Raw genomic sequence first — 16,072 nt, 5'->3', positions numbered from 1 at the left:
ATTGTAACGCGCCTTAATTGGCTCGCAATTAATAATGCAGTGTTGCGTGTACTGGTCGTGGCAACAACATACGATCCTCCTGCACGCGGAATCAGCATATACGGCTCGTTAGGGCTCGTTTACACACAGAGTTAGCCTTGGAAGCCGATTAAAATGTTACTGGACCGCGTCCGAGACGATACCACGCGTTTGTTCTCTCCCTTAAATCTGCGTGTAGACACGTTTAAACGCAGCGAAGCCTCCTTTCAAGGTGTTTGATTTACGGCGAGTCGTTCGAATTGAACGCACGAGCTGGCTACGTGCACGAAGAGAATCTCAGCCTTGCGGTGAATGAAATCCTGCATGCGAGGGAATTAATTAATAACGCAGCACAGATTGATTTATCGTGGGATTTTGTTTCGTCTTTCTTTCTTTTTCTATTTATTTATTTTTCGGTCTCGGTTGCACTGAAAGTATTATTTTCCTAATATTCGTTTCGCATTAATGATATTAATCGTCGAACGAGTACTGAAGAGTGAACGAATAAAAAATAACGACGGTGAATCGAGTAAAGAATTTGTTTAACCAAATTTAACGTATAGTAGAATTAATTCCTTTCCGAAGACTATAGAAACGAAATCCTGCGTAGGTTCCCTAAGTATTGTATTTCTGATACCGATACGCGTCTTAACTGCATTATTCACAATCGCGTATCGCTGTGTGCCACCCTTCTCGCGAGAATGCAAATGGAATATACAGAGACTTCAAAGACCGATACATTATCTGCGACTTTACGACTATTACAAATCGTAGCCAACTAAATCTGTCAAATCAGTGCAATCAAGAAACAAGAATTAGGAGTCAAAGATCACGCAGGGTAAATAACCGGGCGATATTTCGCGCGAAATTAGCACAGATCCTCGACGCGATCGAGCGGTAAAGGATGCCATAATATTTCACTGGAAATGCAAAAGATATAGAAATGATTAATGGAAGCATAACGATCGCGATGTGCTACATCACGAGGAGGTACGATCGTTACATTTAACCCTAACGAGATTGACGTGTCGTGAGTCATTAATCTCGGCATCGTCCTAAAATTTCCGTGAATTCCGCGATTAATTTAATTTGCCAACCGTCGTGGTTTTCTCTTAAACGACAAGTCCCGTAACGAGGTGGCGCGTGACGAATTTCACGGGAATTCTCTTAGACGCGATCCCTGTTCGATGAAACGCGAAGCGTGTCGTTACGTTTTATTATGTACGTATATTTATACGTCGGTTATTAAGGCCATCAGCTGCTACAGTTAGTTCTCTGGTCAAGTACAGACGATTGACGTAACACGATGATGATCGTTGCGCGTGAACCGAGCCTTGTCCCAGGATTCGAGCGGACAACTGCGAAGTCAATTGTGACACCGCTGCCGAAAATACGAATTAGTCAACGCTTGTAACAGAGTCGTGCAGATCGGATGACACAATGCGGAGTAACGTTCCGAAATGAAAACTCCAATTGTTCATGTTGAGGTTACTAGATGTGTGAACAAAGAAACGTGTGGATAAATTGTAAGGTAGAAAATATAATTTAATACAGAAGCGTAAATACAAGTAGGAATATATATGTAAGCTGGTCCAGATCCGCACGCTAGCAGTGTTACCCTGAGACTAAAGGAACGCCGAAAAAAGACGTCGCACGTGTGCCGCTTATCGTCTGTCGTCGACGCATTCTTTTGTCTATGCGCTATCGACGACATCGGCGCTTTGTGAAAGCCAAAGACCAGATGTAGAGTTTTCTCAGAAGTATCGATCACTTCAACAGTTCATCCTTTTGTGAAAATGTATAAATTTAACAGATTTAGAAAAAATGGTATTCATTGAGAAATGAACTAAGAGTAGGAAAATCATTTTCTTAATAATTGTCATTAAGTAATCGAATGTAATATTAATATACAGAGAAACCTGTATATTAATTCAAATACTATTTTACTTCAAGACGATTGAAACAAGAATTTGGAATTGGTTGCGTCAAGATCGATCCACGTGTATTTACGTGGAATTTCAATCGGCGCGGAAGTCCTTGCCTGTTGTACGTTGGAACAAAATGTGCTTAACGAGTGGACAGGCTGGTCGTTACGTCTAATTGCGATGGAACGGCCATTAACAATACGAGAGCGCGATGCGTGGTGAGGTGATGCGAGAGGTGAACGACGTTAAACGTTCCTGTTTGATATGCTTGCAGGCGTGCGCCCCGAGGTACATCTGGTTCTCCGTGTCCCAACAGAAGTACGATCCGGAAGACAATCGATGGAACAAGGACTCGCCCGTTGGAAGTAGAAGGGAACCCGTTGGCACCTGCTGGGCCGTCAGCAACAACTTCAACGAGTCACAGGAATATTCACCCTGTCGCACCAGTGAGTTTATTTTTATACGTTCGACCTTTTTGCTCGTGAGTTTCACTATTTTGTTTGAAACAGTATAAAGATCGTGGGAAAAGATATTTATTATTAGAAAGCAGATTCTGTAGTTATCTAGAATCGTGCTACCTCGTCGATTTCAATGATCTTGAAATATGTTGCCAAGGTCGTTATTCTGAAAAATCTTGTCGAGATATTTGCAAAAATCTTTCGTTGAATTTAAATCTATAATTGGCAGTATATATATATATATATATGTATTTCTATGCTAGCGTTGCCGGCCGCCACTCGACGATCGGATATAAATTTAGCACAACTTATAACCCATTAATTTTTTCCTTTAATCCGTAGGTTTATTTATAAGGCTGTGTTATAGGAATGTGGTCGCCATCAGGCGTCCGGCTATGCCAGAATTCACGCTGCAATGAATATTCATGAATATTCATGAGGTAAATTTAACAAAAGCTTTTTGCCAATATCTTGAATATAAAGCCGAACAGCGGTCGCGTGTGTGGCAAAGAGCTGACTGTATATTTTAAGGTCACTGAAATCGGTGAGGAGGCCACGCTTTTAAATAATCATCGTAGAGGTTCTACAGAATGTTTAGCGATTCTCACTCTTTCCAAGAATAGTTTGATCCAAGAAACAGGTGTCTTGCTTTTAACGGTGGGCCAAACTAGAGCCTCTCTGATCTGTCTCGGTCTTTTCCAAGATAAATTCGAAAAAGTCACAGGTTATATGTACACGGAATCGCCGATTTTGATAAACGTAGTTAGACCAAAGACAAGAAAGCCTCGAGTCTCCGAATAGCGGGTGGTTGGTAAACATTTTCTCTCAAAAAGTTATTTTTGGCACTGAGACCCTTGTCGCAGCCAACGATACATATGTAAATGGATTACGTACATTCAGGATGCTATAAACAGTTGTAAACAGCGTCTGAAGAGCTCTCTCCTCTTTCCGTTTTGCGTGCTTGTTCGAGGGGTAGCACGAGCTTCGTTTTCTCAAGTGGTAAATCGTTTGTCCTTTGAGAAATCCCACGGGACGAACTTTCTCTCCGGCAAAGACAAGGATACTCCGCGACATGTGGCCGTGTCCTCGAGGCATGGCGACCATAAATACGCCTGGTAACAGGATATTTCCTGTCGTCCATGCAGGTCTGCCATGGTGTTTTAATGACAAAAGACGTATCGATTTTCTCGGAGCCGGTGAATCGGCTGCTCCTTTTACGGTAATTCTAAAAACACCGTTGATTTTTTCTTTCTTAATTCGTTTCGCGTTAATAGTCGAATCACTCGATTCCATCGGTTCTTTCCTTAATTTTTCTGAAATTATTTACTCTTCTGCATTTTTACGCTACGGTTTGTTACATGGTACGAGAAAATGCTTCTTAACAGAGCTAGAACGTCTCTTAGTTTCTATTCTTTTTTTTTTTTTACATAAAGAAAGGTAGCTTACTGGTATAGGGAACTCGCACGAAACCAGTAGATAAGCAGCAGATACGAAAAAAGTGCTGTTTCAAAATCTATCCGAATGCAAACAGGAGCTGAACGGTTAAGCGTCAAGTCCATCACGGAAAGTGCACTTTCTTCTGTTCTTCGCGATAACGTTCGTGCCATTGTTCGAAGATAAGCTACTTTGGAATGTCCTGCATTTTTCTGTTATCTACTGGTTATCACCGGTCCACCATACTTTCAGCGCAGATTCTAAAAGTTACTTGTGCATGGCATTGCCACGTTGTTTGGATATTTCGGAAGTTTTTCCGGTCGATCATCCTCCGCGATTCCAAGGCTGAAAAGGCATCGGCATAAAATTATTTCGTAACGAAGAATACGACTCGGAGCGTGTAATTGATACAAAGCGCGATACAACAGCACACACAACTTGGTTAAATAAATATTTAATTTCCTTCTTCTAATTTTATTATATTCGGTTTACCGTGTGTTTCGAAATTGGAAAAATCGAAAAACAGGAAAGAGAAGGATGTAAGAGGTTTATCTTGCTTCTCGTTCAAGAATGACCGCTGGCGTGAGAAAACGGTATATTTAGTTCGCCGTATCTGTTTTGGCGCGATAAGGAAGAAAAACAAGTAAAGAAGCGTTGAACGAGGAAAACGATTTTAAGACTTCCTTCTGTGATCGGTGCACGTTCGCGTACCAAGGGCAGATTCTTTTCAGGGGCAGAAATATGCCGCGTGGGTTGTCCTAGCGTCACACTTTCCCGCAATTAAAGTCAAGCGTTCCTTCGCGAAGCAAATCTTGCACGCGCTCGCGTGTTTTACGCGCTGCGGACTGACGCGCTTCCTGTCACGCGTGTGCTCTACATTTTCTTGCTAAGCTTCGAGCGCAAGACGAACTTAGCAGAATCTGACGCGTTTAAGCGGCTTCTGACTCACTCGCGTCTGACATTTTTTTCGATCGCCGATGATCCAGCGTTTCGCCGTAGAAGATCGATATCGCGTTTACGTCGACGTTACTTTGGCAAGACGAGCCATCTTCGGCGAAACTGATAAAAATGGTCGCAGTTCGTCGGAAAACGTCGATATCCTCGCGGAAGTGCGACGCATCGCAGACGCGTGAGGTCATCGTCGAGAAATTCCGCGGCGAGAGTCGAGCAATTAAACAATTTGTAGCGGCCAAACGGGCGAACGTTTGCCGTCGCTTTTCCCGAGAATCGTAAGGCGCGTTCTTAACGGCTAGATCGTTTATGAAGCCGTGCGCTGGTCGTTCTATCTGGATATTTGCTCATTGTTGCCTTTTTTGGACGCGAATCGCCATGTTCGCTTCTCGTCCGTCGACCGGCTACCATTTGTCGTTTGCAACGTTACCGCGTACATATAATTCGCATTGGAACGTTTACTTTTCCAGCTGTGCATTATACGAGCGTTCCGTTAACATTCGCGTCCTTCGACGACATAAATCGCATGGTGGAACGGCTGATTTTCTATCAGGCGAGTTCTGTTCTTTGTCAATTTTCAATCGCTCGTAGGAGATGACGTTGGTGTTGCAAAACAGCACGTGAGATCATCGATGCGTCGTGAATCGACGAGAACAACCTTCGGGGAAATTGACTCACTTTTAGGTTTGAAGAAGGTGCCGTCATCGGGAAGGAAGTTTTAAAAACTTTTTTGTAGAAATTGTAGTTTTGCGAAATTTCGCAGAACCCGTTTTGGTCGCTTCGATCCTACCATTCCTATTAATATCTTTCGTTCCGTCCTTCTGTTTCATTGTCTACTTCGTGGTTTAATACGCAAGACGAACATCCGCAAACATCTGCCACCACGTAATTTTTATTCCTGTAGATTTGCTCACGTGCACGTTTCCGTTTGTCGTAAAGAACTGCCGGTAATACCTATATCAGCATGCAAATACATATGCGTGTTTACACCGATATGCATAAACGTGCGAAGCACCTTAACGTATCGATTAATACTTCTTTATTATTCATTATTTATTCTTTTAAAACTTGGGAGGTTCTTGTCAATTATTACGAAACGTATATCGCGCTGCTGACGATCGTCAAAGTCTTTAGACACAGTTTTTTGTCACAACTGTGTTCTTGCGTTGGAATAGTTTGAAAAAAAGTTCTGACGTATTTATCGACATCTTTCAATCGTTAAGTCAAATGTTTGCGAATTTTTCTTAATAAACGTAAAAATTATTTCCAAATAAATTTAAGTATGAAGATTCATTCAGGCGATGGAACGCTGTTCTTCGAATTCCATTGAAACCGATGTATTCTTTACATAAAATTCCTTCGATGCGATCGTATACCTTTCACCCTCGTTTACTTCTATTTATTTAATCACAAACACATGTCTGTCGTATCACGCGATATGTTTCACAAGTACGCTACTTCCACCTCATTTTCAACCAGATTAAAGGCGGACAGTACGCTTTTCAAATAAAGATTACACGATGTTTTTCCTTCTATGGTAGTGCAAATAGGAATGATCGGGCGGTTTCCCGTTGGTTCATCAACGTGGCTCGCTGAAAAATCGACCGGTCGACTAATGGCCTCGCGATGTGCTAAACGTGCCACAAGGAGAAGAAAAGGGTGTACGGTTAAGCGCTACTAAAAAGAGCTTTTAGAGCCAGGATGGAGGTGTTCCAAGAGAAGCGTAGACAAGGTTTATGATTCACACTCTATCTATTACCTTCGATGCGTTCAGCCAGTGATTACAGAGCAGAACGACTCCGATCCATCCTTCACGATGAAACGCCACAGTGAATGTTTCCATAGAAATCGGCCTGTTATTACGGCGTGTAGTTTCCAACGCTTCCCCTTAAACGTGCAGCGATTTTATCTAAGTTTGGTATCGAGTCGGAATCGTTGCTTCTTACGTCGACTAGGAAATAGAAACTCTTTTTTTTTTTCGCTCGAATATTTTTCCTCGATTTGGACTACATACTCGATGGTTAGTTTCATTAGATCGCACGATGTCGATGTCGGCGTCATAGGTAATTGGATGTCCTTGAGTCATTTAGATTCTTCTGTATTTTTCTCAAAATTAAAAATATTTTTGATAAGAGGAAAGGCGAAAATTGATGAAATTAACTTAGGAACATTTACATCTCGTAGGAATATTTTTAAAACTGGTGCTCGCTTGTTGCAAGAAGATGTTTCTCGTACGCAACGGTAGCAAGACAATTATCAAAATAGTCGAAAGAAGCAATCACTTCGAGAGAACTCTAACCATCGCGGTTAATAAAACAGTACGCGCGTTTGTTAAGCGCGCGAGGCGAGAGAACATTCCCTCGTTGTTCGGTGGCGCGATATCGTCGCCACTTAGACAATAAAACGGCACATTCGAGAAACGCGAGCAGCGGCGGTAGCATCCAGTGAAAGTGGCGATGAATTGCCATTAGCAAGCCGCGTTCTAACGATGAAAGCCGCCCACTCGCTGAAGCGTGGTTCGAGAAGGAAGCTCGTATAGGAAAAACACCGAGAAGAAAAACAAAAGATGGAAAAACGGAAAATTGTAATTAGAAGGCGCCGTTGCCTCGGGCCGTTAGCTCAGCATCGTTCTAACAAGGCCAATTAACACTTGATCCTGCTTGAATTACGATCGTGTTGCCGATCTTTCTACCGGCTTCGCCGTGGATATTCGTTTCTTGCCCGAGGATTTGTCAAAACGAATGGCCGTCGCTATTTTATTCGCGGCAACCAATAAAAATCACGGCCACTTTGTGCTGGCTTGACGAACTATTAACAACAAGAATGCTGGTGACAAGATCTTGAATTCTTCGCGTTGCAATAAGAACGATCCGACTCTTATTGCGATTTTATTGCGACTCGCGCTCGCGTCCAACAGGCGCTTGGAATTGCTGTTCAGAGATAAACCTCTGCGGTGTTTCGTTTGTTTCACGCCGATTGTCTTCTTGCTTGCTTCTCCAGGATGGAAATGCAATTTCCTTCTTGCTTTTTTTCTTCGGCTATTCTTTTTGGACAGTTTTGCGACGATTGATCTGTCAGGGGAAATGACGTTGTTTGCGGCTATCGTACGTTTTCATGGAGAGGTTTCGAACAGCTCGAGCGAACAATGAAATACTCGATAGTTTAACCAAAAGGTGGAACGCGTTTGCTTTTTGATCTACGTCACTTTTCCTTTGATTTCCTTCCTACCGATAGAAATATAATTTCACTCGTCATCGATTCTCGTTATGGCGTTCGAAGGTACCTAAGAAACGAACCGATTTAAAAAGAAGGATAGAAAGAAAGAGCGATTGTAATCTATCCTACCGTTGTACGATAATCGATGTTTTTGATGTTAAAGCGATTCCACCAACTGACTCGCTCTTATTTCCAATATAGTTTAACAATTTCAACGTGGTATTTAATGTTTTCAATTGTTCAGATTATTTACCACGACCATCGAGTTTCGTTTTCTTCTTATTAAAAAATAAACGCTTGATAGGGGATACTTAATCGCCCGTCGACACACTCACACATTTACGCGGAATCAGAATCACAGTAGCTCCATTCATTCTGTGCAACTCGATTAAGCGTCACGTGTACGAACGTACGAACACTTTCACCGTACCGTTTTAATTTCATTCTTTAAAATTACGAATTAATACATGCAGCGAAAATCATTATTTTCATCGAACGATCTTTAATTTACTCGAACGTGCGTTTCGTTCGACTCACGCGTCTTATCGCTGCGTTACTTATTTACATTTAGGTAATTTCATTTGCTGCCTTCAATGTATATTTCCACGTGACAAGGATGTCGTTGTTCTCGAAGGTCCGTGCAGGTCCTCCGTGTCGTTAGGCTTACGCTTCGTTTGCTTACTTGCAGTAACTTTCTTCGTATTTCCATAGCGCTCGTCGTGGGTCCAAGTTCGAGTGCAAAGCACTCTGTTACCGACGAGAATAGCACCCTCGCAAAGCATCGAGACACGAAAGAGTATAAATAGAGCGACCGGCGACGATATCCTCCAATCGAACCTGTCTTTCGTTACCCCGCACGTTAAGGCAACTTTTTCGCCAAAGAAAAAGAAACCTTGTCAAACGTAAAAATAACTTTCCATTCTACCTATACCGAAATCTACGTTGAAAAATCACTTTTCATCGGACCAGACTGCTAGAACTTTGCGTATTATACGATACAGGATAGAAGGTAAATTTGGAATTTTTCAACGATACAGGACTTCGTTTCAATTATATCGCAACACGTTTCTAATGAATCATTCAATACACCACCTACTTGGAATCATTCTTCAAAGCATTGATTTCTCACGTATCGATTTTAAACACGCCATTACCGGCTATACATCGGGATCGAAGGCCCATTGGGACGCGATGTTAAAGGGCAGCTGTCTCTCTCTCTCTCTCTCTCTCTCTGGAGCTTCTTTGCATGCGCACGAAGAAACGGCGGCGCCGATCGACCACGTTGTTTTTTCTCTGGCCGACACGGCTGGATCGGTCGTCGACGACCGATTGATGTAATTGCGTGACTGGCAGCTCGTCTAAAGTGACCGATCGGCCGTCAGGGCCCCTTCTCGTCGTCCTCATAACGTATGTACGTAGTCACGCTCGTGTAGACCAACACTGCACGCTCCTGGATCCCACCGGATATTCTCCCATACAGCCGTCGTTTTCTTACACTGACAGTCTCTGTCGGGCCGTGAGCTCGATTAAAACAACCACGACTCTTCGTTCATCGAATGCAACTTTCGTTTCAAGCATCGGGACGATGCGAGCGAAGGAACAGCTTGGAAATACGCACAGGTGTATTAGAAAGATATGTGAGAAGTCGAGGGAAATCGAGTCGGTCGAACTGTAAAATTTCACGCTTCGTGTCATTGAATTTTTCAATTATTAATTTCGATGGTATCTGGTATCGCGTATACGATATAGGACTTGTCGTTTCATCCTGGAAATAATTTCTTTTTGGATCGCGAGTAAATGACGCGTCAGGTTGTAAAGATGTATGATCGAACGATTCTTATTAAGAGTTTATTAGGAATTATTAAGAGCGGTTAAGTTAGTTGAACGTAATGGTTTGATAGTCGGATAGCGCAAGCTAAACGAACAAGGAGACACGGATATGTAATTTTATAAAAGGCTGTAGATCGTAAAAGAAGTCAGGAGCAGCGACTAAAGCAAAAGTTCATTGACTCGCGATCAATCTCTTAGCAACTGCCAAGAGTCAATATTTAATTCATGGAATGCGTTATTTATTCATACAGTGAACTAAATACAAATCGAATAGGTGAAAAAACCTATTGAAAAGTCGAGAGAGTAAATCATCGTGTTCTGAACATTTCTAATCGCGCCACGTGTAATTCGTTAATTAATATTCACCACCGTTAGAATTACTGTTAGAATTACCTTTAAAGCGACAAAATCCCTTTCTTCGAGAGCAAAAACCTCTCGGCTCTCGAATCTGTCATGAAAATTAGAAAATCGCGCGAGGCAGAAAAATTTGAAAACGACACGGTAGCGTTACACGAGTCGACGTTTTCCTTCGTCCGTCGATCCATAAATTCATAAATTGCGCTTAATGGTAGCAATGTTAGAAACGCGGACGTAACCTTGACTAGTTGAAACGAAGAATGTTCGATGCAATAGGAAAATGCTGAGTTTTGTTGCTTCTTCTCGGCTGATAATGGCCGATTGTCGGTTAATGGCAGCGACTCGTCACGATTACGTTGGCGCAGGCTTTGACGAGTGTGGCCAGCTTATTGACGCTAATGCCAAGTGTCAGGTCGAGATTAATCTTTCCGGCGGCAGTCACATTCGCGCGATCAATCTTACGCGAGGGTGCTCCAAACGGATCGTGAATGCGCGGTTCGTTTCCTCTATGAATCGACGTATATGTTTGAAATTTTATTCTTCTCGTTTTTTCACGAGATTGTAACACGAAGCGGGATAGCTTTGATTGATGGGCAAGGCGCTACACTTTGTGTTTGTTGGAACAGCAAATAATCGGTTTCCTTATCGTGCTACTTGTAGAGATAAAGGCTCTCTGTTCGTGGAATTATTTAGAAAATGTGAATAAATAAATTTTACAACGACTTTGTTGTCTTATCGTGACTAACGTTTTTGGGACAAGTGTTATAGAATATGCGTCGAAATTTTATGTTTCTCTAGTCGATTCAATTATTTGTTATATCTTCGATAGGATACGCGGCGAAGTATCAACTTGTTTCTGTCACGAAACACGAAGCTGCAGAGACAACGCAAACAATTTTTGTCACAGATATTTGCAATTCTTTAGAAAACGAACGCTTCTATCGATGATTTCATACGTATGATGAACAGAAGATAAAGGTATTGGCCGTCCTTGAGAACATGGCGCACAGCTGGAATGCGAAACAGCATGAAAATGTATTCCTTTATTTTTGAGAACATGATACTTAAACTCATTGAAAGACACATTGAACGGAAAATGTCTAACGATCGTTTATAGCGTTTGGAAAGATCGGAAAGCGAGAAGTCATGGCGTACGATCCACGTGGAAATCATGGCGAGTCGCGGCGTTCGAAACCTCGCGTATTTCGCGTAACTTCGCGTAAACATACGGGCGGACGTTTCGACCGGAAGTTTCCAAAAAGATCGACGTAAAGATAATACACATCGTAAGTGCACCCCCGAGCTGCATTTCTGCATTCTCATCGTGCGCACCGATGTACAGTGTACAACGATGGACGTTAAAAGAACTTCCATACGGAGTCGGACTACGCGATAGACTGGCTTGCACGTGAAACGAAACCAAAACCTCCTCTCTCCTCATGGTGACGTCTTTTACTTCCTGCGTTTCGTCGCGTTTCTACAGCTACGTAATCCCCTTTAAACGTTCCTCCCCGTAATCGCGTTTGACGTATCTGAAAATAGAACGTTCTATGCAACCGAGCCTGGCTTTGTTCCTCCTAATTGGATAATAAATTTGTCGCGCCTCCGATGGCGGCTTTGCGTATGGTGTAAAGTATCAAATAAATTATCCACCAGGTTATCGTTCAACTACATAAATCGCAGTGGGCTACGCGATCATTTGAAAACTTGTATAATTTAGTTGGTAAATTGTATCGTTCGAGAGATTTTAGACATTCGATGAGAACGCGTCAAACCATCGATTGTCCTCGTTTCGGAAATTACAGGCTGCGAAAACTCGTTCGCTTCAATAAAAAGTAGAAAAAAAAAAAAAAAAAAGAAGTAGGAAAGAAAAGACGCGAGAAGAAAAGGACTTTTCACGCACGGTACGCGTTGCTCGCGGGTAATGCAATTTTATCGGCCACTTTTCCGCTTCTTTCGCCGCGAAGCGACGTGGTCTTCCACTGAAATATCATTGCGAGCCAAGAGGCGGCGAAGAAACGTGGATATTTGTGCGATTGCAAAAGGGCATTCGCTGCAGGCGAGATCTCGGAGCGGAAAGAGCGAATTACCAGAAGAACACGGCTGTAATAACCGCTCCTTTTTCTCGATGACACGTAATTGCTCGAGAGGAGCACGTGAAATAGCGTATCAGAAGCGGATAAAACGGTCTATCAAACTCGTACACGTACGCGGACGTGTGTACACACTCGAACTGGTTCGTGATCGAGGTGAAAAACGGGAAATTATAGGAAATCGCGAACTACCGGCCGCGGGGAACGATCGTGGTACACGAGCGGGGACACGATCGAGAATCGTAGAAATTGATAACCGTGAAGAAGTCACTCGCGCCGGATGAATTATGTATTTAGCGGAAACAATGGAGCACGGTGACGTGCTCTGGTTACCGTCGCTGTTTTCTGACTTTGGAACATGTTCGAACGTGGTGACCGTGGATTAATTTGCTTGTAATTCGTACGGACAGAGTTTGGAGAAGCGTCGTGATGTTTAGCGATGAGGTATGCTTTGCTCGGAAAAATGACGATGAAAGTAAATATCGACGTGCAGGATATAAAAGTTCGTGCGTTTGAAAAGCTCAGCGGTAATTTAGGTGATCTTAACGCATCGTTTACGGGCTGTCGATTATATCGACGTCTGTATGATTATTGCTTTCCGAGTTGGTATATTATAGAGATAATTTTAGGTAATCATCTTCGAACACCAATGTCACTAACATCGTCGGGTTCCATTCTCGAGGCAGGCTTCGAATAGTTGACAACTTTTTAACAATTTTGAAAAACAAATAGAACGCTGTTATTACCGGCTATACAAGCGCGAATTTGTTCAACAATTTTTCTACCACCGCCTTTAACAAATTGAGGAAAAAAGCGATTGATAATCGATAGCCGAGGCCAATAAAACGTCAATTTATTGGCTACCGGTCGATAAACGTCATTGATATGCTGTCGGTAAGTAACGCGTAAAGATCGATGGAATAACATTATGACGTAGGTAAAAATTTCACTGTTCGATCGATGCAAAAGTGTAGAGCATTGAATTCGTAGAAAATATAGGACAATCCGGCTAATTGAATTTCCATTGACATCCGAGAGGCGATGATTCATTGGTTCGAAACGAAGCGCGATTCATCTGGACCGAGTCTGAATCGGCAATCTAATTTTAATCGTATTCAATCTCGTTGGCGTTGCGAAGGTCGGGAGGATTTCCTGGAAGCGACGTTGGACATTGTCGGGAACGAGATACTAGTCCGAATCGATCAAGGCGATCCGCGACCGAAGAAAACGACCCGCGAACACGTCACGCGTCCAAGATCGATCCAGGATTAATGACGCGTGCAACGTATTCTATGGACGTGTGCGGGAGTGCGTGGCGATAGTCCTTTAAGACGATTCCTAAGTCGACTTCCTAGTCGATAGGTGGACGAACGACCTCCGTGACACGGTACAAGACGTTTAGCAAATGCGCGCGCCAAGTCTTTCACCTTTCCTGACACGAGTTCCCCTCGAGGAATTCCTGTCTCTTTTTTCGTCGTAGAATACAGTCGAGGGACTTTCCTGCGGCTTGCATTGTTGTTGAGATATCAAACCTTCCGCGAATTCGTCGATGTTTTTAGATAATTCGAGTTCTCCGTTTCCTTTTCTTCTTTCTGTTGATAAAGGAAAGTGTAATTTTTTTTTTTATTTTGCGAGAATTAGAAATATCGAGGAATGTCCATTTTTCCTAATTTTCCATTTTCGACACAGTCTTTCTCAGACTGTGTCGAATCAAAGAGCGTCCCTCTGTCCCAAAGAGTGTCATTAAAGATTTGGTGTACGAAACAGGGATAAAAATGACGAATGATTTATTAAACATACCTTTTCCCAGTAACTACATATAGTATAAACTCGGTTTTGTGAACAATACGGTTAGATTTATCCAACGTTGTTCCTTTTCTTCGATAAGATATTAAAATTTAATTTTCTCGACAGAGCTATTTTCTGACATCTGTACATTTTTCTACACTCTACGTTGTGTTATAAGAATGAAAAAATAAATTATAGAGAACCTTTAAGCGGGAAAGAGCGAGGCATTGAAGCAACAGGTTAAACTCGAAGTAATTTTTCATTTGTCGACCGTAATTATGCGTGGAATTATCGTTACGAAGGATCGATTCGGGGAACGTTCTCAATTATCGAAGGCTGCCGGTACGTGGGCAGAAGTCCGTTCAAACGAAACGACCGAGATATGACGTCTCTGTTTAGAACAGCGAAGAACGACGCTATATAATTGCGTGCTTCCGTTTCAGGGTACTGGGGATACCATAGGCAGGGTTCGTGTCAAGCTGGATTGGGCGCTGCCATGTCCAAGGTAAGTCGAAAGAAAAAATACTAGACACATAATATTTCACTCGTAGAAAATATATCTTTAAAATGTCACCAACGATTTACACGTAACGTGGATTTTATACACGTGTCGTGGATGCATCGATGAGAGTTCAATTGCAACGAATTTTCATATTCGTTCAAATATATTTGAGTTTCTCGAATAGCAAAACCGTCGACGAGAACCACAACCCCCTGTCATCGCGTTACAGCGTCTCGCTCGAGCCTCGAGATCCCACTCGTCGTCGTCTGCTGCTGCTGCTGCTCCACCGCCAGAAGCAAGCGTATACAACTCGAAAAACATTCCCCCAAGAATATCACACAACGGTTTCACAAATCACCGTGCACCGAGTCAGAGCCAAAGCCAAGCCAGATACCAAAGCGAAAGGGTGGAACACGATTGAAGGGGGATTAAAATTCAGTCTTTGAAACTATTGAAGTCAACGAGCGAGCCCAAATACGAGTCTTTCCCGTGGCACGCTCTTTCTCTCTACGATCTCTAACTGTTTAAGTCGCTGGCGTAAACACAGAGGCCCGTTGGATATAAATACGGTAACCCCACGTGTCCTGGCGGTTGCCACGTCCCAAAAGAGTTAAGAGGCGACACGAGGGGTCGGCGAGGAGGAGCCGAATATGGCCAGGAATGTGAATTCCTGCCTTACGCACCTCCGATCGTGGCCATTCGTATTCGTGGTGCATGGCGAGGGTATAGAAAGCCGGCCTCCGTCTATCTTTTTTTCCTCTTTCTTTCTCTTCCTTCCTATATACGATTGTCTTGTCGAAAGCTCGATTTTCTGGCGCTGGTCGCCAGATCCCCGGAGCCGATCTGCCCAGGACACCACGTAGGCGTCGACCTGTGCCTTTTGTCCCCCCGCTTCTCGTCCCTTACTTTTTTTTATCTTTTCTTTTCGTTTCTTCTCACTGGATTTCGCCGGCAGATCGGCGCATCGACTCGTGCGCTCGACACGTTCGTTCGTAGCACCTGCGTCCACGGTGATACCTTGTTGTTGGCCGGTGTCGCGATAAGTATCGCGGGGCCAATAGGTACGAATTCGAAATTGGTATGTCAGCGGTTTATCTCTGGGGGATCCTCGGCTACGGAAAGGGATGAGTCCATGCTGGTACGGACGTGAAACGTATGAAAAATAAGAAGGTTGCGGGGAGCGGAGTAGCTCGGATCGCTTTTGGGGATGAGTTAATCCTGCAGCTTGGAAACTCTGCTTTCGGGGAAAACGTGCTTTGCTTTGGTTTTCAGTGTAGGATTACCACATCCGTCGGAATGATGGATTACAGACTTCTTCGTTTTAGAGTTAGACATTTTTCTCTGTATAGATACATCTATCTTTTCCTCTATAGATATATTACTTTCATCGATCTGACAATTTTTTTGTTACCCCGAGGCAGGAAAAACCACGACGTCCTTTTGATCGCAGTCGATTAACCAAACGTCTCGAACTAAAAATATCGTGGTAGCTTCAAATTT

General features: G+C 43.0%; 1 protein-coding gene across 2 annotated transcripts in view; it reads left to right on the top strand.

Annotated features, from left to right (window-relative positions):
- Nucleotides 1-16,072, top strand: part of If (integrin subunit alpha inflated) — a 78,350-nt gene that overhangs the window by 41,986 nt on the left and 20,292 nt on the right. For both annotated transcript variants that reach the window (XM_072011942.1, XM_072011941.1), the window contains exons 4-5: nt 2,218-2,389; nt 14,514-14,575. In XM_072011942.1, coding sequence (XP_071868043.1) covers nt 2,218-2,389; nt 14,514-14,575 — 234 coding nt within the window. The remainder of the gene's footprint in view (nt 1-2,217; nt 2,390-14,513; nt 14,576-16,072) is intronic.

The sequence above is a fragment of the Bombus fervidus genome, chromosome 10 (genome assembly GCF_041682495.2).
Source record: "Bombus fervidus isolate BK054 chromosome 10, iyBomFerv1, whole genome shotgun sequence".
Lineage (NCBI taxonomy): Eukaryota > Metazoa > Arthropoda > Insecta > Hymenoptera > Apidae > Bombus > Bombus fervidus.
Note: the sequence above shows the minus strand (reverse complement) of the source record. Positions and strands in the feature narration are given on the sequence as shown.